This window comes from Pteropus medius, unplaced genomic scaffold (assembly GCF_902729225.1).
Source record: "Pteropus medius unplaced genomic scaffold, Ma_sr-lr_union100, whole genome shotgun sequence".
Lineage (NCBI taxonomy): Eukaryota > Metazoa > Chordata > Mammalia > Chiroptera > Pteropodidae > Pteropus > Pteropus medius.
Window position 1 is genome coordinate 3,213,162 of NW_024352947.1, and position 17,297 is coordinate 3,230,458.

A 17,297-nucleotide genomic window follows, 5' to 3' on the forward strand; every position below is an offset into this window, starting at 1 on the left:
TTTCATGAATGGAGGGTCAAAAACGTGTTTTAATTATAATAACAAAAATAACACGGCAATAATCAAAATCACCACCAGAAGTTTTTCCTAGCTTGAAACAACACGGTTCACATCGCTGACGAAACGAGGCAGGTATTTTTCTTTAATTGGCCCTGCCAAGTAGCAAGAGGATACACAGTTTCAATTCTTAAGAGTAAAATCGTGTTATTTTATTAGTTTTTCAAAAATCTGGGCAATACATACGTTCGCATTTTGCTTATAAGAGCTAATATTTTTATTTCTAAATTTGCATCTACACTGTGCTGTATAAATGTGGCTTCTAGGGTGAGGAAAGAGAACAATATAGATGAAAAAGAGATTGATCCGACCAGAAATGATCATTGGAACTCTAAGGCAACTGTCTGCAAATAATTTGTTACATCTACATTACAGTTTTGAACCAATACTCTCAACTCTCCCGTGTTGGGGCAAAATCATCTCAAGAACCACTCCTGCATCACCCTTTCCGACTCTACTGGATCATTCACCGAGTACAGTCGGTAGTGGGTTGGTCAATGTTTATAACATCCGGCTTTGGGGCGGGGCTAAGTCATAGCAGTTGTCTATTTCCATGGTGTAAATGCTTCCATCCTGGCCAAGTTCAAGGTGCCGACATGGAAGCGATGTGCGTACTTGGCTCTTGCAGGCGGTATGAGCTGCTCCTGTACACCACTGCAGGTGTTTTTTGGGTCAGGTCACAAACCCACTGGTGGGTCTTCAAACGTATTAGTGGGTTATAAGCTGCACTTTTTCAATGAAAAATTAGAGGACGTTTTGTGCATAATGAGATTACTGTTTTGTGAAATTTGTTTCATGATTTTAAGTACGGATATAAGTCGGCACAATGTAAACACAGTCCTCTTGTGCTTACCTGAAAAAAAGTCTAAAAGGCACCGCTGTGGTATCGTCTGTCTTAAAAATAAAAACGAAACAAAATCAAAATCTTCACTTTGTCCCATTGCTTCCTTGGCTTCCATAGTTTCTGTTCCTCTTCACAGCAAAACATCTTGAAATATTTAGTCATTATTTCTACCACTTCGTCAACCTCTCATTTCTCAGCCCACTTCAGGGTCTGTCACAAATGACCTCTGCCTTGTTGAATCCGTTGGGTGCTTCTCTGTTCCTTGACCTTCCGCCGCATTTGGCACAGTCGGCTGTTCTTATGACTTCCTTTGGTTTCTGTGCCCTCGGTGGGTGTCCATGGCTGCCCCTTCTCACATTTTTATTGGTTTTTCTCGACTCGGCTCCCCAGGGCTATGTTCTAGGCCACCTCCATCTAGCTTCTCGCTTCGGTGGCCTCGTCCAATTCCGGGCCTTTATCTCATATGCTCCAGCCATGCTGCTGGCCTTCCTGTTCCCGAGGACACTAAAAGTCCTCGGGAGCCTTAGGTTCTTTGTGTCCACTGTCCCCTCACCCTGGAATGCTCTTCCCCAAGATCCTCCTTTGGCATCCTCCTTTCTTCAATTTACCAGCAACTTAAACTTCACCTCTTCGGAAGGTTCCCTCTGGCATCCAAATAAAGGAGCCCCCCAGGTGCTCCCAATTATATCATCCAATTTTAATCTGTTCCAAACACATCATCATCTGTGTCTCCTACTGCGAGGTGAGCTGCATTGAAGCAAGAACAGTCACAACTCCCTGCCTCCATGGAGCTTATACTCTGGAGGATGAAGTCAAAAAACTAATTAGAATGTGAAAGTGCTCAAGAAAAATAAAGCAAGGAAGAGTGATGGGGACGGTGCGCGTTCCAGGAGGGCGTTTACGATTTTAAATACGGCGGTCAGGAAGAGCCTCGCTGAGAGCTGATCATTTGGGGAGACTTGAAGGCGGCAGAGGACACATCAAATGCAAAGGTTCTGAGGTGGGACTGTGACAAGCCTGCCACAGGATACCGAGAAGGCCGGAGTGGTTGCTCGGAACGGGGAGGAAGGTGGTAGGAAAGTCAGCGCGTGTGGGGGGAGGGGCAGAGCACGGGGTGTTCTTGTGAGAACTCAGATCTTTACTCGAAGTAGGAGCAAAAGCTAGTGGAAGGTTCTAGCAGGAGTGTTTGGATCATGCTTTATGATGTCTCTGGCTGCTGACTGAGAATGGACTGCAAAGGGACAAGGGCAAAAGAGGGATGGCAATTAGGGGGCTGTTGCAATAATGCAAGGCAGACGCGTGGGGCTCTTGAATACTTACGCCCCTTTCCTGAATGTAGAAGGGTCCCGTGAGGACAAGTGCAGCAGACCCCCTTATCTGCGGTTTCACTTACCCGCGGTCAACTGCGGTCCAAATATAGTAAATGGAAAATTCGAGACACAAACATTTAAGTTGTGTGGCATTCTGAGGAGCGCGAGGAAATCGCACGTCGTCTTGCTCCATCCCGCCCAGGGCACGGATCACGTAGGCCATCTCGTGACAGCCATGCTTGCGTTCGAGTCACCCTTACTTCACTCACACAGGTTTTATTACAACATGTTGTTAGAGTCGTCGTTTTGATTGTTGTTAATCTCTTGCTGTGCCTAATTTAAATTTATCATAGGTATGTATAGGAAACACGGTATATTTAGGGTTTGGTACTGTCTGCAGTTTCAGGCATCCATGGGGCAGAGGGGACTTGGAACATGTCCTCCTCGGGTAAAGGGGGACCGCTGTACTATAAAGCCATTTGTTTGCTCATATTCCTTATCGCTGTGCCTTGTCATGGTGGCCATTCAGTATGTATCTGTTGATTTTAAATGACAAAAACATATTGAGCTCACTTAATAAAACAGGGACCAATGAGAGGTTATTTCTAAGAATAAGTTCTCGGGGTTGGTGCATCTTTTAATCTGGATTTACTTCACCAGCACTGGATTTCTGGCCCGTTTACTCAGTTCCTTTTGCACCCGAATCCCATGTACCAAAGAAACAGAACATAGATGAGTATTTATTTCAACTTATTTTGTAAAGGAGAGGGACTAAATGCAGGCAAATTCAGTCGCTCCTCACTTTAATAATCTAATATTTCAACCTAATATTTCCAATGGCTCCTTCTTGCAAAGCATCGCACAGGCATTGGGGAAGATAGACAAGCTCTTCTCAATTTACAACGGAGCTGGACAGATAAAACAATGCACAGAAAGACAAGTCCAATGCAGTGCTACCTCAAGGGTTAAATGCAGTGATTTAAGTTGGATTCTGGAGTGAATCAAACTTAGAATATGAATAGGAGGAGAGAACAGTAATAGTGAATTAGACCCCGAGTTCACGGGTATGAGATGAGTAATGAATTCCTTAATTTAAATAACAAATAATACAAACAAAAGCTACAGAGAACAGCCCATAGCAGCGGCACCAAAACGTGTCTTTCAAAGGAAACTTGGATAAAAATCGAGTAGAGACAAGCAGGAACGTGAGAACTTTGTGCTCCCTAACAGAAAAAGAACTGCAAGCAGCCAGCTGTCCAAGGTACCTTATCTTTGTGTTTCTCTGACGTTTGAACAGCAATAGGTCAAACCAGCAGTCGGTGGGGGCCCTTGACTGAGCAGTCGGGAATTCACCGAACATGTAATATGCTCAGACTTGTGCTCCAAACTGCTCACATTTTCCCCAGGGAAGCGTACAACTTAGCGAACACCAACCCCCAACACAATTGGTGCCTAAAGGGCGGTGGCTGCAAGTCCAGGTTAGACTAAGTGGCCGGGGATCTGGGCTGGGCAAAGTCCTGCTGAACTGAAACCAGGTGCCCACCGTAGCACCTGCACCCAAAGGTGTGGCACAAAGGGGACGCCTGCAGTCGGGTGACCCTCGTCCGCCCTGCTCGGACTCTGATCTCAGGCAGACAAGGAAGCGAACCTGAGAAACGCCGGCGTCCTGGGCGCCCAGGGAAGGCCAGAGACCGGCCTGCGGCCCGGGCGGGGCCTGGGCGGGGTCCGCGGAGGCCCTGCGCGCCCGCCCTCGGAGCCCGGCGGCCGGCGACACAGGACCCGCGTAACCGCACTGGCCCGGGGCGGCTGGCTTTACCGCTTCTGCCTGTTTTCCTCCGCGCCACCCCAACGAAGGGGCTGAGGCGGCCAGGACCGCCCAGAGTTTTTTCTTAAACATTCTCTGGCCTCGGCCCTGTCGCCCCACACCGAGCCGGCCGCGGGCCGTCCCCCTGCCGGGCTGGGTGGCAGCCGCAGGGCCGCGGACGCGGCTGCCGGGGGCGCCGGGGCGCGAACGCGGAAGTGACGGCGGACTGAGCGCCCTCGCGCCCCGTAGCCGCGCACGACGCCGCGCCGGAAGCGGACGGCGCGCCGCGGCGGACACACAGGCTCTGCGCGAGCGCCCGCGACGGCCACCGGCGAGTGCGCGGCGAGGTCCTCTGGCGAGCGGGGTGGCGCGCGCCGGCCCGGGAGAAGAGTCGGCAGTCCGCGAGCCAAGCCTCCGGGCAGCCCGTCCCCTGTGTCGCGGGAGTCCCGCCGCAAAGCCGCCCGCCCGGCCGCCGCCTCTCCTGCTGCCCCCAGCCGAGGCCTGCGATCTGGGGAAGCTGCCCGCCCGGGCCGTTTAAGTGACAGGATCTTACGTTAGCGACAGACCCCGTGGCTCTCCCGGCTGCTCTGAACGCGCCGTGTGAGAGGCCGGTCACTGCACTGCCCGTTAGACGTCGGGCGACGCGGGTTATCCGAATTGCACGGACGGTCGGCGAGGCGGGCGGTGTTGGTGACGGCGCGGCCTGTCCCGTGGACACGGGGGACCGCGGGCTCCGGAGGCCGGGGGCTCAAACCCCCCTGGGGACGGTGTGAACTGAGCGTGGCTCCGGCTTCTCTGCGGCCTTGCGGTGGGCCTTGGTTCGTCCCTCCGTCGTACTGCTAACGTGTAAGTTTATGACCCGGGTCGGGGTCGCATTAGGTGCTAAGCCGAGAGGGATGCGGTTCTTACTAGAGACAAAGCGATGGCTGTGGTCCCCGAGGGCCGCTGTGCGGAGTCCCGACGGCGGGCGGAAGTGAACCGCGATGAGTTTCGTTTCTCTTGGTTAAGCCGTCAAGCCTTCCCTGGAGCTATTAAATGTATCGATGGGCACTTAAAAAAAATAATAAATTAAAAAAAAATATATATATATATATATATAATTGACGTATAACCTCGTGTTAGTTTCAGGTGTGCAACACGGACTCCACACCTATATACCTTACGAAGAGATCGCTGCCTAGGTCGTCACCATCTCGCCGTACAAAGTTATTATGATATAATGGACTGTATTTTCTATGCTCTACGTTACGTCCCCGTGACTTATTTATTTTATAACTAGAAGTTTGTTTTTAAAACTGTGGCTGATGTCACCACCCCCTTTTTTTTAGCCACAGGGAATGCTCTCATTAATATTTAAAAGATTTTTTTTCTTTGACTTGTTTCATTTTAAAAGAGGAAGAGCAGTCCCTTCTATTAATAGCTAAAACCTATAAAGCACTTATCTGTTATTTTATTAATTCACTTGATCCTCAGAACAAACATGTGAATACTGTTATTCTCAATTTACAGATAAGTTAAATGACTTTCTGATAATTGTACAAGAGTATTTGCTAATATTTTATTTTAATGTTTTTAATAATAAGTTCCATGTTGGAAATTTTCTACTGTTGTAATTTTTAAATCAATATTTCCTGCACTAATCCCAAATTATTTAGTAGTAAGTACACGAGGTAAGAATTGGGGTCAGATCTTGGATTGTAATAGCATCTGTTATTTGGTAAATATCAGTAAAATAGTTTATAATTTAAAATTTAAAATAGTTATGAAGAAAAATGATGCATTTTCTTTCCCTCTGTTTTGATTTTACACAGGGCAAGTGCCTCAGTTTCAATCTGGGAAGCCTTTAAATGAAACTTGCTTAAAATCTTAGATCGTACACAGAAGAGAGACCCCGATCAACAATAAGGTCGAAAAGAAAGATGATGTCCTTAAACAACCTACAGAATGTCACCTATAACCCGGTAACTGACTCCTGTGAGATCACTTTTTACCTGTGGCAGGACTGAGAGCAAATCCATTTGGATAATGATTTATTGTTGGGGTGGGGGTGTAAGAAGGAAATTCAGTAAACATATGTAAAGCACCCAGTGTGTAATAGGGGTTGTGGTGGGTGCTGCCTAAAAAACAGATCCAGCCCTTGGAGCTCAGCCTAGTGGAAGACCAGGTCACAGTCACAGTACAAAGGGATGAGAAGTGTTGAGAACAGAGAACATGAGGACAGTGGAGCGACCGCCAGCTTTGGTGGTGGTAGGTAGGTACAGATAATCGTAAGACAGAATTTTAAAAGGAAAATGTATTTCTTACTCTACGAGTTTTTAATTTTCTTTTTTGATTAGACCTGTTCATGTGTCAGTTTTTCCCTTTGCCCTTCAAATACCGCTCGGTGCCAGAGCAGGAAACATCAAAAATTAATGAGACGGAGAATGAGAAAAATGAAGGGTCTCGTTCCAGCCTCAGGAGCCCCTGAATGACTGTAATTGCTGGAAATTTCAGTGTACGTCCTGGGAAGTAACGAAGTTGTGTCTGTTTTATGGCAATGTACTTTCTGCCTTCCTGGAGCTGAATCCTGAGTTTAGGTCTGAGGTAGAGTCGCTGCTTTTTTGGTAAACACCTTTGGAGACTCCTGGGCAACAGGGATGTGAGCGTCCTCGAAGCAAGGCTGCAGACCAGCCTCATTGGCATAAGTGGGTTCGGTGTTTTCGTTATTTATTTTGTAGCCGTAACTCCTTTTTCCCTAAGTTTTAACGTTGCGCAAGAATAAGGTATGACCACCATGTCGCGCTAACTCAGTTTCAGAGGAAATAGCCTTCAGTAGCAACAGGTTTAAAAAGGAAGACTTACTGAATTTGAAGTCAGAGACATTTAAAATAATTTTGAGCCTCTTAGAGTTAAAAACATCTTAAGGTTGTAGCCTGACTTTCTGCAGAGATTAAAAAAAAATCTATCTAGGCTGCCTGCCGAGGGCAACTGTAGTCATGGCTCAAGCCAGGAGGGGGACCGGGCGTTTGTGCCGCACTGTCCAGTTTACCCCTTTCATGCGCAAGATGAAGATTTGAAGTTATTTAGAAAATAATTTTTCTAGGTCAAGATCCCTGCATATCTTGACACCAGCGTAGTGCCGATTCCTATAACTTCTGGGGTTAGCACCCTAAACTGTAGAGTTGAAACAAAAATCAGTCGATGTCCATTTCTGATTGAAAGGGGCTTGGAGCAGTAATGCTACAAATAACTTAGATATTTTAAGTTAATTAGGATATCGTGCAGGCTAGCCTTAAACTATTTTCTTGCATTATGGTCATTTTGTTAGTGATCAGTTTAAACAATGGGGAAGTGTTTATTGAGTTTCTGTTCTTTATTAAGCATTGTGAAGACAGAACTGCCAACTTTTTATTTTTATTAGTGTTTTTAAAGTTTTGGTTACATTGGTGATCGACAGATTCTGTCTATATTAGCTCTTCTTGGAAAAGATAAAGTAATTGTATATCTGGCCTGTTTCTTTTTTCATATTTAATATGTTTCACCGACTAGTTCAATTGATGGAATTCCAAGGTTTTCAATAACCGGGCTCACTTTTCTTTTCATTTAAATTCAGTGAATAATTTGGAAGATAGTTATCTTCACTTCATACCAGAAATGCCCTCAGTGAAGTGTATGGTTTGGCAACTCAGTATCTACCTAAATATTTATTATTGCTGTTGTTCATAGGGTTCTTAAGATGTGATTAAGTGTTAGCTGGTTAAGTTGTTTAGAACTTGAACAGATTGGTTGTTACTCCTAGTTCATAAACCTCTTGTTAGCATTAATCCCATCTGGTGCCAAAAAGCTCTGTGCCAATTTCATTAGGAGCCTCGTTTCCTTTCTCTTTAGTATTCTAAGTACCTCCCTGTCAGCCTTGCAATTTAATCTGAAAACAAAACGATAAGATCTTCCTTTCTAACCTCCGAGGCCCCTTCCAGCCTTCTTCCCTTGTTGTTCTTCGGCCATCTTGCTGAGAGTAAGTCGATGTCTGTCGTCTTGGTTTTCTCTCCACAGCTCTGCCCTCTGATTTTATACCTTTAATTAATTGCTTTTTTATTTTTATCTCTTTCGATCATGTCCTTACTGATCCGCTTTAGACTTTCGAGTGTCTGCTCTCTGCGTACAGTTCTGGCCTTCCCGCCTCCAGCCCTGAGCTGCCCTGCCAGCCCTTCAGGACTATGAGTTCAGGACTGAACTTGCAACTTCCTTCCTGCTTTTGTGATTTTCCACTTCCGTCAGCGTTTCTCTGCCCTTTGCGCCTCCTCCCAGGCGGCCAAGCCCTCGCTCGCCCGAAGATAATCTCTCTTCAGAATTTTAAATTCACTTATGTCAAACTCAGTGGCGTTTCCTTTTTTATTACTGTTTTCTAAAATATAAAGATAATTTATGTAAATCACTTTTAAAAATTCAAACAGTATTTAAGGGTTTCATTAAAACATAAATTTTTCTCCTACCCTAGTGCTCTTCCCCTCCTTAATGGCATTCATTTTCTACCAGTTTTTTTTTATGTCCTTCCTGAGAATATACGTGAATGTCCAAGAGAGTGTGTGTTACGACTCACCTTTTACATACCCCGTTTCATTACGTGCATATGTCATAGCGTAGAGTCTGCCCTACACCTGGCTTTTTCCTCTTTGACACATTTTGGAGCTATCAGCACATGTAGAACTTCCTCACTTAGTTTAATGGCTACTCATTAGTCCGTGGCGTGGGGGCATAACTTACTTCGCCATCCCCTGTTAAAGGACTGTCCCCTTTCGTGGTTTTATCAGAGCTGTGTTGCACATCCATGTTTGTGACTCTTCGTGCACATGTCCAGTATTTTATAAGATAAATCTTGTACTTTTTACAAAGCGGGATTCCTGGATCAAAGATGCGATATCCATTTATTTCATTATCTCTTCATTTGGAACGTTCCTCATTTTTCTGTGTTAAAGATATTGCCAGTCCTCCCTTACTGAAATTGACTTCCTTGATGTGCCTACGCTGCCCTGGCTGACCCTTCGCTCTTCTCTCTCTTCTGACCCCGGTATCAAGGTCTCCAGCACACCCCGTTTTTATGATTCACCGGCATGTAGTCATGCTCGTGGCTGTGATTTATTACACTGAAAGGATACAGAGCAAAGTCACAGAGGGAAGAGGCACGTAGGGCGATGTCCAGGGGAACCAGGTACAACGTGGCAGGGCTTTGCTAGTGGAGTCACACAGGTGTGCCTAAACCCCAGCACACTTGTGAAATGGTAGGTGCCAGGGAAGCTCGCTCATTTTGAAGACTCATTGCTCAGGCCTTTTACTGGAGGCTGGTCGTGTGGATAGCTTCCGCCTAGCATGTATGAAAGTTCCAGACTCCCAAAAGGAAGCAGGTGTTAGCATAAATCATGTTGTTTGCACAGACAGTTTATAGGTATCCTTGTCGGTTAGGGTGGTGGGTGTTCTCCCAAAATCCAAGTTCGTAGACACCAGCCAGGGGCGAACCTCGTAAGGAGGCTTTTCAAGGACAGCGGTCAGGTCTGCTTTGTTCACTCTTCTACGCATCCCCTAATTTTAAAAACCACTGAGGCTTTGCCCCTAACTTTTCCTCTCTCTGCATTTATCTACTTTGATACCTTTAATAATCATCTCTGCTCTGACTTTTAAATAGGATTTCCGGCCGTTCACTTAACGCGCAGTCTGGACTCCCGTACCTTTCAGTATGTTTGCTCTTAGATGTCCTACCACTCTTTGCACTTAAAGCGTTCCGAACGAAACCCATCATCTTCCTTCAGAAATCTGTTTCCTCCCCCGTGTAATCATTTTAGATGGTGGTTCTATACAGACTATTTACTTTGAAATATTTCTTATATCTGTCTCCTCCCCGCCCCCAGCCCATGTCGGCCGCCACCAGCCTGGATTATATCCTTATCTCCTTATGCCTGGCACTGGAAAGCGGTCAGTCCCCCAGATAATCCATACCACTGGACTGTTGCCCGAGTCTCATTGTGGTCCGGACTCTGACCCTGACTGTCTTTCACCGCCTTGCTGTCCGCTCACTGCCTCCCAGGTCGGATTTGTCTTTTCCTGCATCATGGCTCTTGTAAACTGACATTTCTGCCTGAACTGGCCTCCTCCCCCTCTCTGCTTAAGTGTGTTTTCCAAGCTCATACCACATCTCTTTCGTAAAATTTCTTTGGCCACTTCATTTAGAATTCTTTATATATTTTTCTGACACATCTGACACTTCCTGCTCCGTTTTTTTTACGTGTTGTATTAGTCAGGGTTTGTAGTTGCAGGCACCGAAGCCAGTCTCTAATTTAAGGGGAAAAGGAATTTATTAAATGATATCGAGTTCTCAGAATCTCTAGCAGGACTTAAGAACCTGGCTTGCCAACTGCACAGTCTCAGCGCCCAGCAGCATGCTGTGTCCCCACAAAGGGACGTCTCTTGCCACCGCTGCCTGACCCGGGATGTAGCTGCTGTTGCCTTGCCAGAGTGAATACAGCATGATTCCAGCTTCTTACTGCCATTACTTCTAACTCCACGCCGGGCGGGGGCACTGACTGCCAGAGCTCCGTTGGACGCCCTCGCCCTCGCCCTCGCCCTCGCCACAGTCTAGACAAGGCCTGATGGCCTGAGGTAGAGGGTTCCCCAGACAGGGAAGGAGGTTCGATTTTGAACAGCCAGACAAAATACCGTGTTTCCCCTCTCCTCAAGTTCCCTGGGTGTCTGATTTCTTCCCAACTGTATTATGTGCTCCTTGTGGACAACTCTCCTTCTTTCCAGCCACAGTCTACGCAATAGAGACCCTTGTATGTGGCAGACGTTTAATAGGAAATCATAACAAAGGCAAAGCAATATGAATCAGCTAGGAAGTTCTGGCAAGCAGCACCCAGCCGAACCAGGGCTTAAGCTTATGGTTTTGTCTCCAATGTGATCATATCTATAATTCAGTTTTTTGCAGTGATTAATTGTAAAACAAAGCATCAAAGCTTGGAGTCGCCCCCCCCAAAAAAAAAAAAGCCAGTTCTCCTCCTTTTGACAGGAGCAAACACTCGAGAGTTAGATGAGTGGACTACAGGACATTTGTGTCACTCACATGGTCTGAAAGGCTGAGTGTTACTGATAAAGTTTAGGGCACTTTCCTAGGTAGAAAGCATTCGTCCCGACGACTAAAACAGCACATGGCCAGAATTCTCAGCACGGTCATTTGTTAGACTGCAGCGACTCGATAGCAGTTGGGACCAAGTTAGTAGCAGTGATGGGGGTAGGCACTGGCTTCAGAAAGCTTTCTGACCCTAAAATTAAATACGTAATAAAAGTCTGTGGTTATAAAAACATAAATGCACATTATAGAAATCTGGAAAACATAACAATACGTGAAGGAAATGAAAATCTCCCTTAAAAAACTATTATAACATTTTTGGCTTCCTTCTTTAGTCTTTTGTGTTTGTAAGGTTTAGTTTTTAGTGACGAGCATTCTGTATATTGTTTTGCAGGCTACTTTCTCACTGATATATCACATTTTTGTTATTAAATATTCTGCATAAATACAGTTGGAACATATAAAACTTGAAGTTACCAAAACTCCTTTTCTTAAGAGTTACGTGGTGGAAGAGGCTCCTCGTTCTGGGAGTCGGCCTCGGCCCGGAGACCGCGTGGAGGTGCGACTCCCCCGATCTCTGCACGCTCGGCCCAGCCACACTCTGTGCGTCCCTCATGTTTCTCCTTCTCTGGTGGGTTGGGCTCCTTTCATCCCACCTGCCCTGCCCTCAGCAGTTGCCATGACACCAGACGGTCACTGGCTCTGAAACGTCTTGTCTCACTGCTGTAGGCAGCAGGGTGCGCTGTGTGAGGCCTGCCGCACCCGTTTCCAGAGGCGAGAGCTCATTCGTTCACCACGTAACGACACCGCTGTGTCTTCCCTCTGTCCTGGGACTGCAGGGTGATGACCCGGGCTGGCCCATGCGGCTCACAGTCTAGGCAGAGCGTGTACAGCGGACAGAGTACCGAGCGCTGTGACGGCCCCTCGGGGGGACCGGCTCCGTCAGCCGCCCGGGCTCCACAGAGGACGTTGGGCTTGAGCTGAGCTTTCTAGCCTGAGAGCCACCAATTTACAGCTACCTGAGATGGCCTCTCTTGTTTTCTTACTCGTCAGTCAGATCTACCTCAGGCAGATTTCACATATGCCGTAACTTGACTGAGCTCGGTGTGAGGCGTGATGATGTCTGGCCTGCTTAGCTGGACCAGGTGCTCCTAAGTGGAAGAGAGAGATGGTCGAGAGGGAGGAGAAGCAGCCACATAGCACAGGTCCCCAGCCACCAGAGTCACCTCAGGGGAAGGGGATTGACAAGGTCTGAGTGTGTCAGGCCCCAGACAGAAGGGCTGGGTTCCAGGTAGTGAGGGGGCAGGTGGAGACCCGGATGTGTGTGGGACCCGGATCGTGTATGGGACACCTGTTGGAGCCCAAGCCTGCACACAAGACTAGGCCAGGGTCGGTGGGCGCCATGTCTTGAGAGAGCGCCAGGCCCCCCCGGAGCTCATCCCTGAGGCCACGAAGGCCCCTGACTGCCAGCAGTGCCCCGGGGGTGGCAGCCTGGAAGCCCAGAGGTTAGGCTCCCGTGTTCCAGGCCGCAGCTGTCCTCATTGCTCAGGGCTTAGCATGGTCTTGATCCTGCTGTTGGTTCATCAAGGGAACCTTAGGAAAAAGGGAGGGGGGGCCTGACATTGTGATAAGTTTTTCTATTATCCGAATTATTCTATTAAGTGGAATTTTTATTTTTACGAAACTCCCAGCCACATAAAAAGTACTATGAGTAGTATTTATCTTGGGCCTTTTTCCAAAGAACTCAGTTTGCAGATACTGCGAATACCCTGGCCGTGTTGCTCCCCTGTCGCTGTTTGAATAGTGAGGACAGCTTGGGTGATGCTGGCTTCTGAGGTTTGTGTGCAGCCTTTAAGAATGTAGTCTTTCAATCTTGTTTATGTAAAAGTGCATTTGTTAAAATTATGTTTCCTAGATAATCCCCTATGTTGGGACCATCCCTGAACAGTTGGAGCCTGGAACTTTGATTGTGATACGTGGGCATGTTCCTGGTGACTCGGACAGGTAAAATCCTCCTGTTAGATGAAAAAAGAACATGAATAGATGTCTCCATGACTGTAGAACAGAAAATAACGTGGGAGACATTTTGATGCTTTGAGGCCTGATTTTGGAAGGGCCCAGGTGCTGAGTGGCTGAAATAAAGGTTATTTGGGTTTTTTATAAGTCTGATTTCAGTATAAAGAATTAGACGTATAGTTGATGAGGGGAACTGTGGTCAGAGGACTGAGTCTAAGTGTCACCCCCACAGCATCTCCGAAGTCCTGTTTCAGGCGGTTTGACCTGATGCTGCTTCGGGCACAGACTGTGGATGAGGCTGTGTCGGTGAGAGAGCTGAGTTCAGTTCGGAGTGGCTGACGCCCACGTGACAGTGGTTTAAGATGTGGACGTCCAGTCTGAGAGAGGCAGCCCAGGCGTCTTAGGCAGCTCCACCAAGTCGTTAAAGAAGCAGGCTGCTTCCAGCTCTTCACAGGGCGCGTCCTTTCTCCTAATTGTTAGAAACAGGAACTCCGGCCCTCTGGGTAGCGGGGTGGGTGCATGTGGTGTCCGGAGGGAGGGTGAGGGAGGGACAAAAGGCAGGCAGACACCAGCGGTTTGAAGGCAGTCTCCAGCAGTCGCAACGAGCACTTCGCTTCTGCCTGGCTGGCAGAGGTTTGCCGCGTGCGCGTCTGCCTGCGGGGGAGGCTGGAGACGGAGCATCCTATTCTAGACAGACGTGGCCCCGGCTACAGCTCGGGGGCAGTTGCTGAGGAAGGAAAGGAAGATCAGGCAGCCAGCTCTTTCGGCCTCAGGCGAACGAGCAGAGACCCAGCCGCGTGGCCCTCGGCCTGGATCTTCGTGCTGTTGGTCTCTTGCTCGCCGCCCTCCTGTCTGACTACTCGGGTCACCCGTGTTTCTGTCCTCAGATTCCAGGTGGACCTCCAGAATGGCAGCAGTGTGAAGCCTCGGGCTGACGTGGTCTTTCATTTCAACCCACGTTTCAAAAGGTCCAACTGCATCGTTTGCAATACTCTGAAAAATGAGAGATGGGGACGGGAAGAGATCACCTACGACATGCCTTTCAAGAAAGAAAAGTCTTTTGAAATTGTGATTTTGGTGCTGGAAGACAAATTCCAGGTGGGTTTGGAGTGTGAAAGTCAAACCCTCATTCATGAGAATAAGACATGGGAAGCTTTTCACATTAGTGAACTCACACTGACATTTCTTAAATCTAGAGAGTTTGGCTTTCTAGCTTTTCTGTGACGTAGAGGCCAGGCAGGTACCTGAATGTGAGGCGTTGCCACGGGGAACCAGGTCTAGGGCAGCCACATTTCTTCATTAGGTCATACTGCTCCTGGCAGGGCCGAGCCCATTTCTGAATGGGCCCAGCACTGTATTATGGGATAGTAAATCTGGAGCTAACAGATGGGGACCCTAGTGGAAAAGTCAGAGTCCGGTCTAAACTGAAGTCCTGCCACCAGATGGTTCTTTAGGACCAGATTTCAGACCCAGAAGGGCCTCAGATCCTGCGTGTAGGAAATACTATTGCCGGCCTCCCTGAGCGTGCCGCACCTGTGCAGGTGAGGTGGCTTTGGTCCCAGGGATGCTTCCCTCGCTGATCCTCGTGCCTGCAGAGCCTCCCGGGCTGGAAACCACCTTCGAAGGCCGGCTCCATGTCTGGTGGGCACCTCGCGCCCACCAGGACTCTGCTGATCTCCTCAGTCTCCTGAACTCCAGTCACCCCCGCTCTTCTGGCCCTTGCACCCTTGTCTCTGTGCCGTTCGTTGTAGCACTCGATCCTGTGCCCTGGGATTTTTCCTGTATTCACTTCGCCCGCCTCTGGGAGTTTGAGCTCCTGCCTGTGTTCTCCCGGCAGTGAGGACCTGGCATGGGAGGGCGGGCAGACGGACCGTGTGAGCTGGCCACCTGCGGAGGATTGGGCCCTGTGCTGGCAGACACACGCCAGTGGCCCTGGCTCACAGCAGCAGCCCTGTGAGTGAGAGCTTTAGGCCTACACAAGTAGCATCTCAGAAGTTGCGGAAACTTACTGTGTTGATTTATTCAGCAAGTTCAACAAATACTTCCAGTGCCTGTCGTGTGCAAGGCGGTCTCTTTCAGAGGGTGGCAGCTTGCAGGGCGCGTCTCTCCCCTGGGTTCATAGGCCTCTGGACCCCGGGATGTCACATATTTATGTAAACACATGGATCGGCACGTGTTCACCCATGTGTGACTGCTCTGGAGAGAGGACCCACGGCGTTTAATCCGGTCAGGAAGTTGAAAGAGGACACATTCTGCTCCTTTCAGTCACCGTTTGGTCAGACATGAACTCTGGAGCCCTGTGGGAAAATGAACAACATTAAACCTGAGTAGACAGATTCAGTGTGAGGAACTGAATTAGGTTATTAACAGTTTCCCTCGGGGGCCGTCTGCGCAGGTGGCCGTGAATGGGAAGCACGTCCTGCTCTACGCGCACAGGATGCGCCCGGAGGAAGTGGACACACTGGGCATTTACGGCAAGGTGCACATCCACTCTGTGGGCTTCAGCTTCAGCTCGGTGAGTGCCTCCACCCCGCGTGTCTCTGATGACGCAGTCCGATCAAACGGGAGCAAACGTCTTCAGTTAGCACCATTTAAGATGGGAACAGTGGAGTCTGTCCCTCTGTAGTGTATTAATTCTTGGAAGTAAGTCGTTCAGACTATAGGATGCTGCGTCCGTCTTCTTTTTCTTGTTAATTGTGTTTGTATAAATTAGTCATTTAACAAATTGACCTGCTTTTCTGTGAGGCCTATTTTTATTATTTTAGTTCTATAACCCAATCTTGCCTTCTTTACCACTTATTAAAATTATTTTCTTTTTACTATTTATTCCCATCCTCCCAACTTCCGTCCCCTCTGGCAACCATCAGCATGTTCCGCGTCGGTGGGTCTGTTTCTGTTTATTCATGTGTCTTGTTAGGATCCTACATGGAGTGAAATCACACATGACTTATTTTTCTGTCTGACATATTCACTTAGCATAGGCCTCTAGGTCCATCCACGTTGCTGCAATTGGCAGGATTTCATTCTGTTATTGCTGAATAGTAGTCCCTCGTATACGTGTACCACATGGCCTTTATCCAGTCATCTGTCTGCGGACACCTAGGTCCCTTCCACGTCTTGGCCACTGTAAATAAAGCTGCAGTGGACACCAGGGTGCAGATCTTTTCGAGTCAGTGTTTTGGATTTCTTTGGATAAACACCCAGAAGCGGAACTGCTGGATCATATGGCAGCTCTATTTTTAATTTTTTGAGGCACCTCCGGTGTTTTCCATAGTGACCGCGCCAATCTACAGTCACGCTGACAGTGCACGAGGGTCCCCATGCTCCACGTCCTCGTCAGCACTTGCTCTTTGTTGACTTATTGATGGCAGCCGTTCTGACACCTGTGAGGCGATGTCTTCTTGTGGCTTGGATTTGCATCTGAAGCCGAACACCTTTCCATATCTCTGTTGGCCACCTGTCTGTTTTCTTGGGAGAAATGTCTATTCGGGTCCTCCGCCCATTTTTTTGGATTCTTTGGGGGGTTTTGGTGTTAAGTTGTATGAGGTCTTTATATAGTCTGGATAGTAACCCCTTATCGGATGTGTCGTTGGGAAATATCCTCTCCCATTCAGCAGGTTGTCTTGTCTTTTCGTCGATGGTTTCCTTTGCTCTACAAAACCTTTTTCGTTTGATGTAATCCCACTTATTTGTTTCTTTTGTTTCCCTTGCCGGGGGACACACATCCCAAGAAATACTGCTGAGAGCGCTGCCAAAGAGTTTGCTGCCTATGTTTTCCTCTAAGAGTTTGCTGGTTTCGGGTCTTACGTTCACAACTTTAATCCATTTTGAGTTTGTTTTTGTGTACGGTGTAAGAAAGTGGTCCAATTTCAATTTTTTTTACATGTGACCAGTTTTCCCAACGCCATGTATTGAAGAGACTGTCTCTACCCGTTGTATATCCTTTGTCGTAGGTCAACTGACCGTATAAGCGAGGACTGACTTCTGGGCTGTGTTAATCAGCTGGTCTGTGTGTCTGTCTGTCTGCCGGTACCAGGATGTTTCGATTACCACAGCCTGTAGTGTAGTTGGCTATGAGGGAGCACGATAACCCCCCGTTTGTTCCTTCTTGGGTCGCTTGGGCAATTTGGGGTCTTTTGTGGTTCCGTATGAATTTCAGGATTAGTTCTA

At 47.8% G+C, this 17,297-nt stretch overlaps 1 protein-coding gene and 1 long non-coding RNA gene across 5 annotated transcripts in view; one reads left to right on the forward strand and one right to left on the reverse strand.

Moving 5' to 3' along the window:
* On the reverse strand, nt 1–5,468 carry LOC120592585 (uncharacterized). The gene is made up of 2 exons (XR_005650157.1): nt 5,174–5,468; nt 1–5,065 (listed from the first exon to the last, which is right to left on the reverse strand). It is a non-coding gene; the product is annotated as an uncharacterized LOC120592585 (long non-coding RNA).
* Nucleotides 4,298–17,297, forward strand: part of LGALS8 (galectin 8) — a 26,547-nt gene continuing 13,547 nt past the window's right edge. The window contains exons 1-5 of one of the 4 annotated variants that reach the window (XM_039850322.1): nt 4,298–4,861; nt 5,827–5,976; nt 13,027–13,115; nt 14,015–14,225; nt 15,523–15,642. In XM_039850322.1, the coding sequence (XP_039706256.1) occupies nt 5,935–5,976; nt 13,027–13,115; nt 14,015–14,225; nt 15,523–15,642 (462 nt within the window). In that variant the 5' untranslated portion in view covers nt 4,298–4,861; nt 5,827–5,934. The remainder of the gene's footprint in view (nt 4,862–5,826; nt 5,977–13,026; nt 13,116–14,014; nt 14,226–15,522; nt 15,643–17,297) is intronic. The other 3 variants (XM_039850321.1, XM_039850324.1, XM_039850323.1) reach the window with 3 other exon arrangements.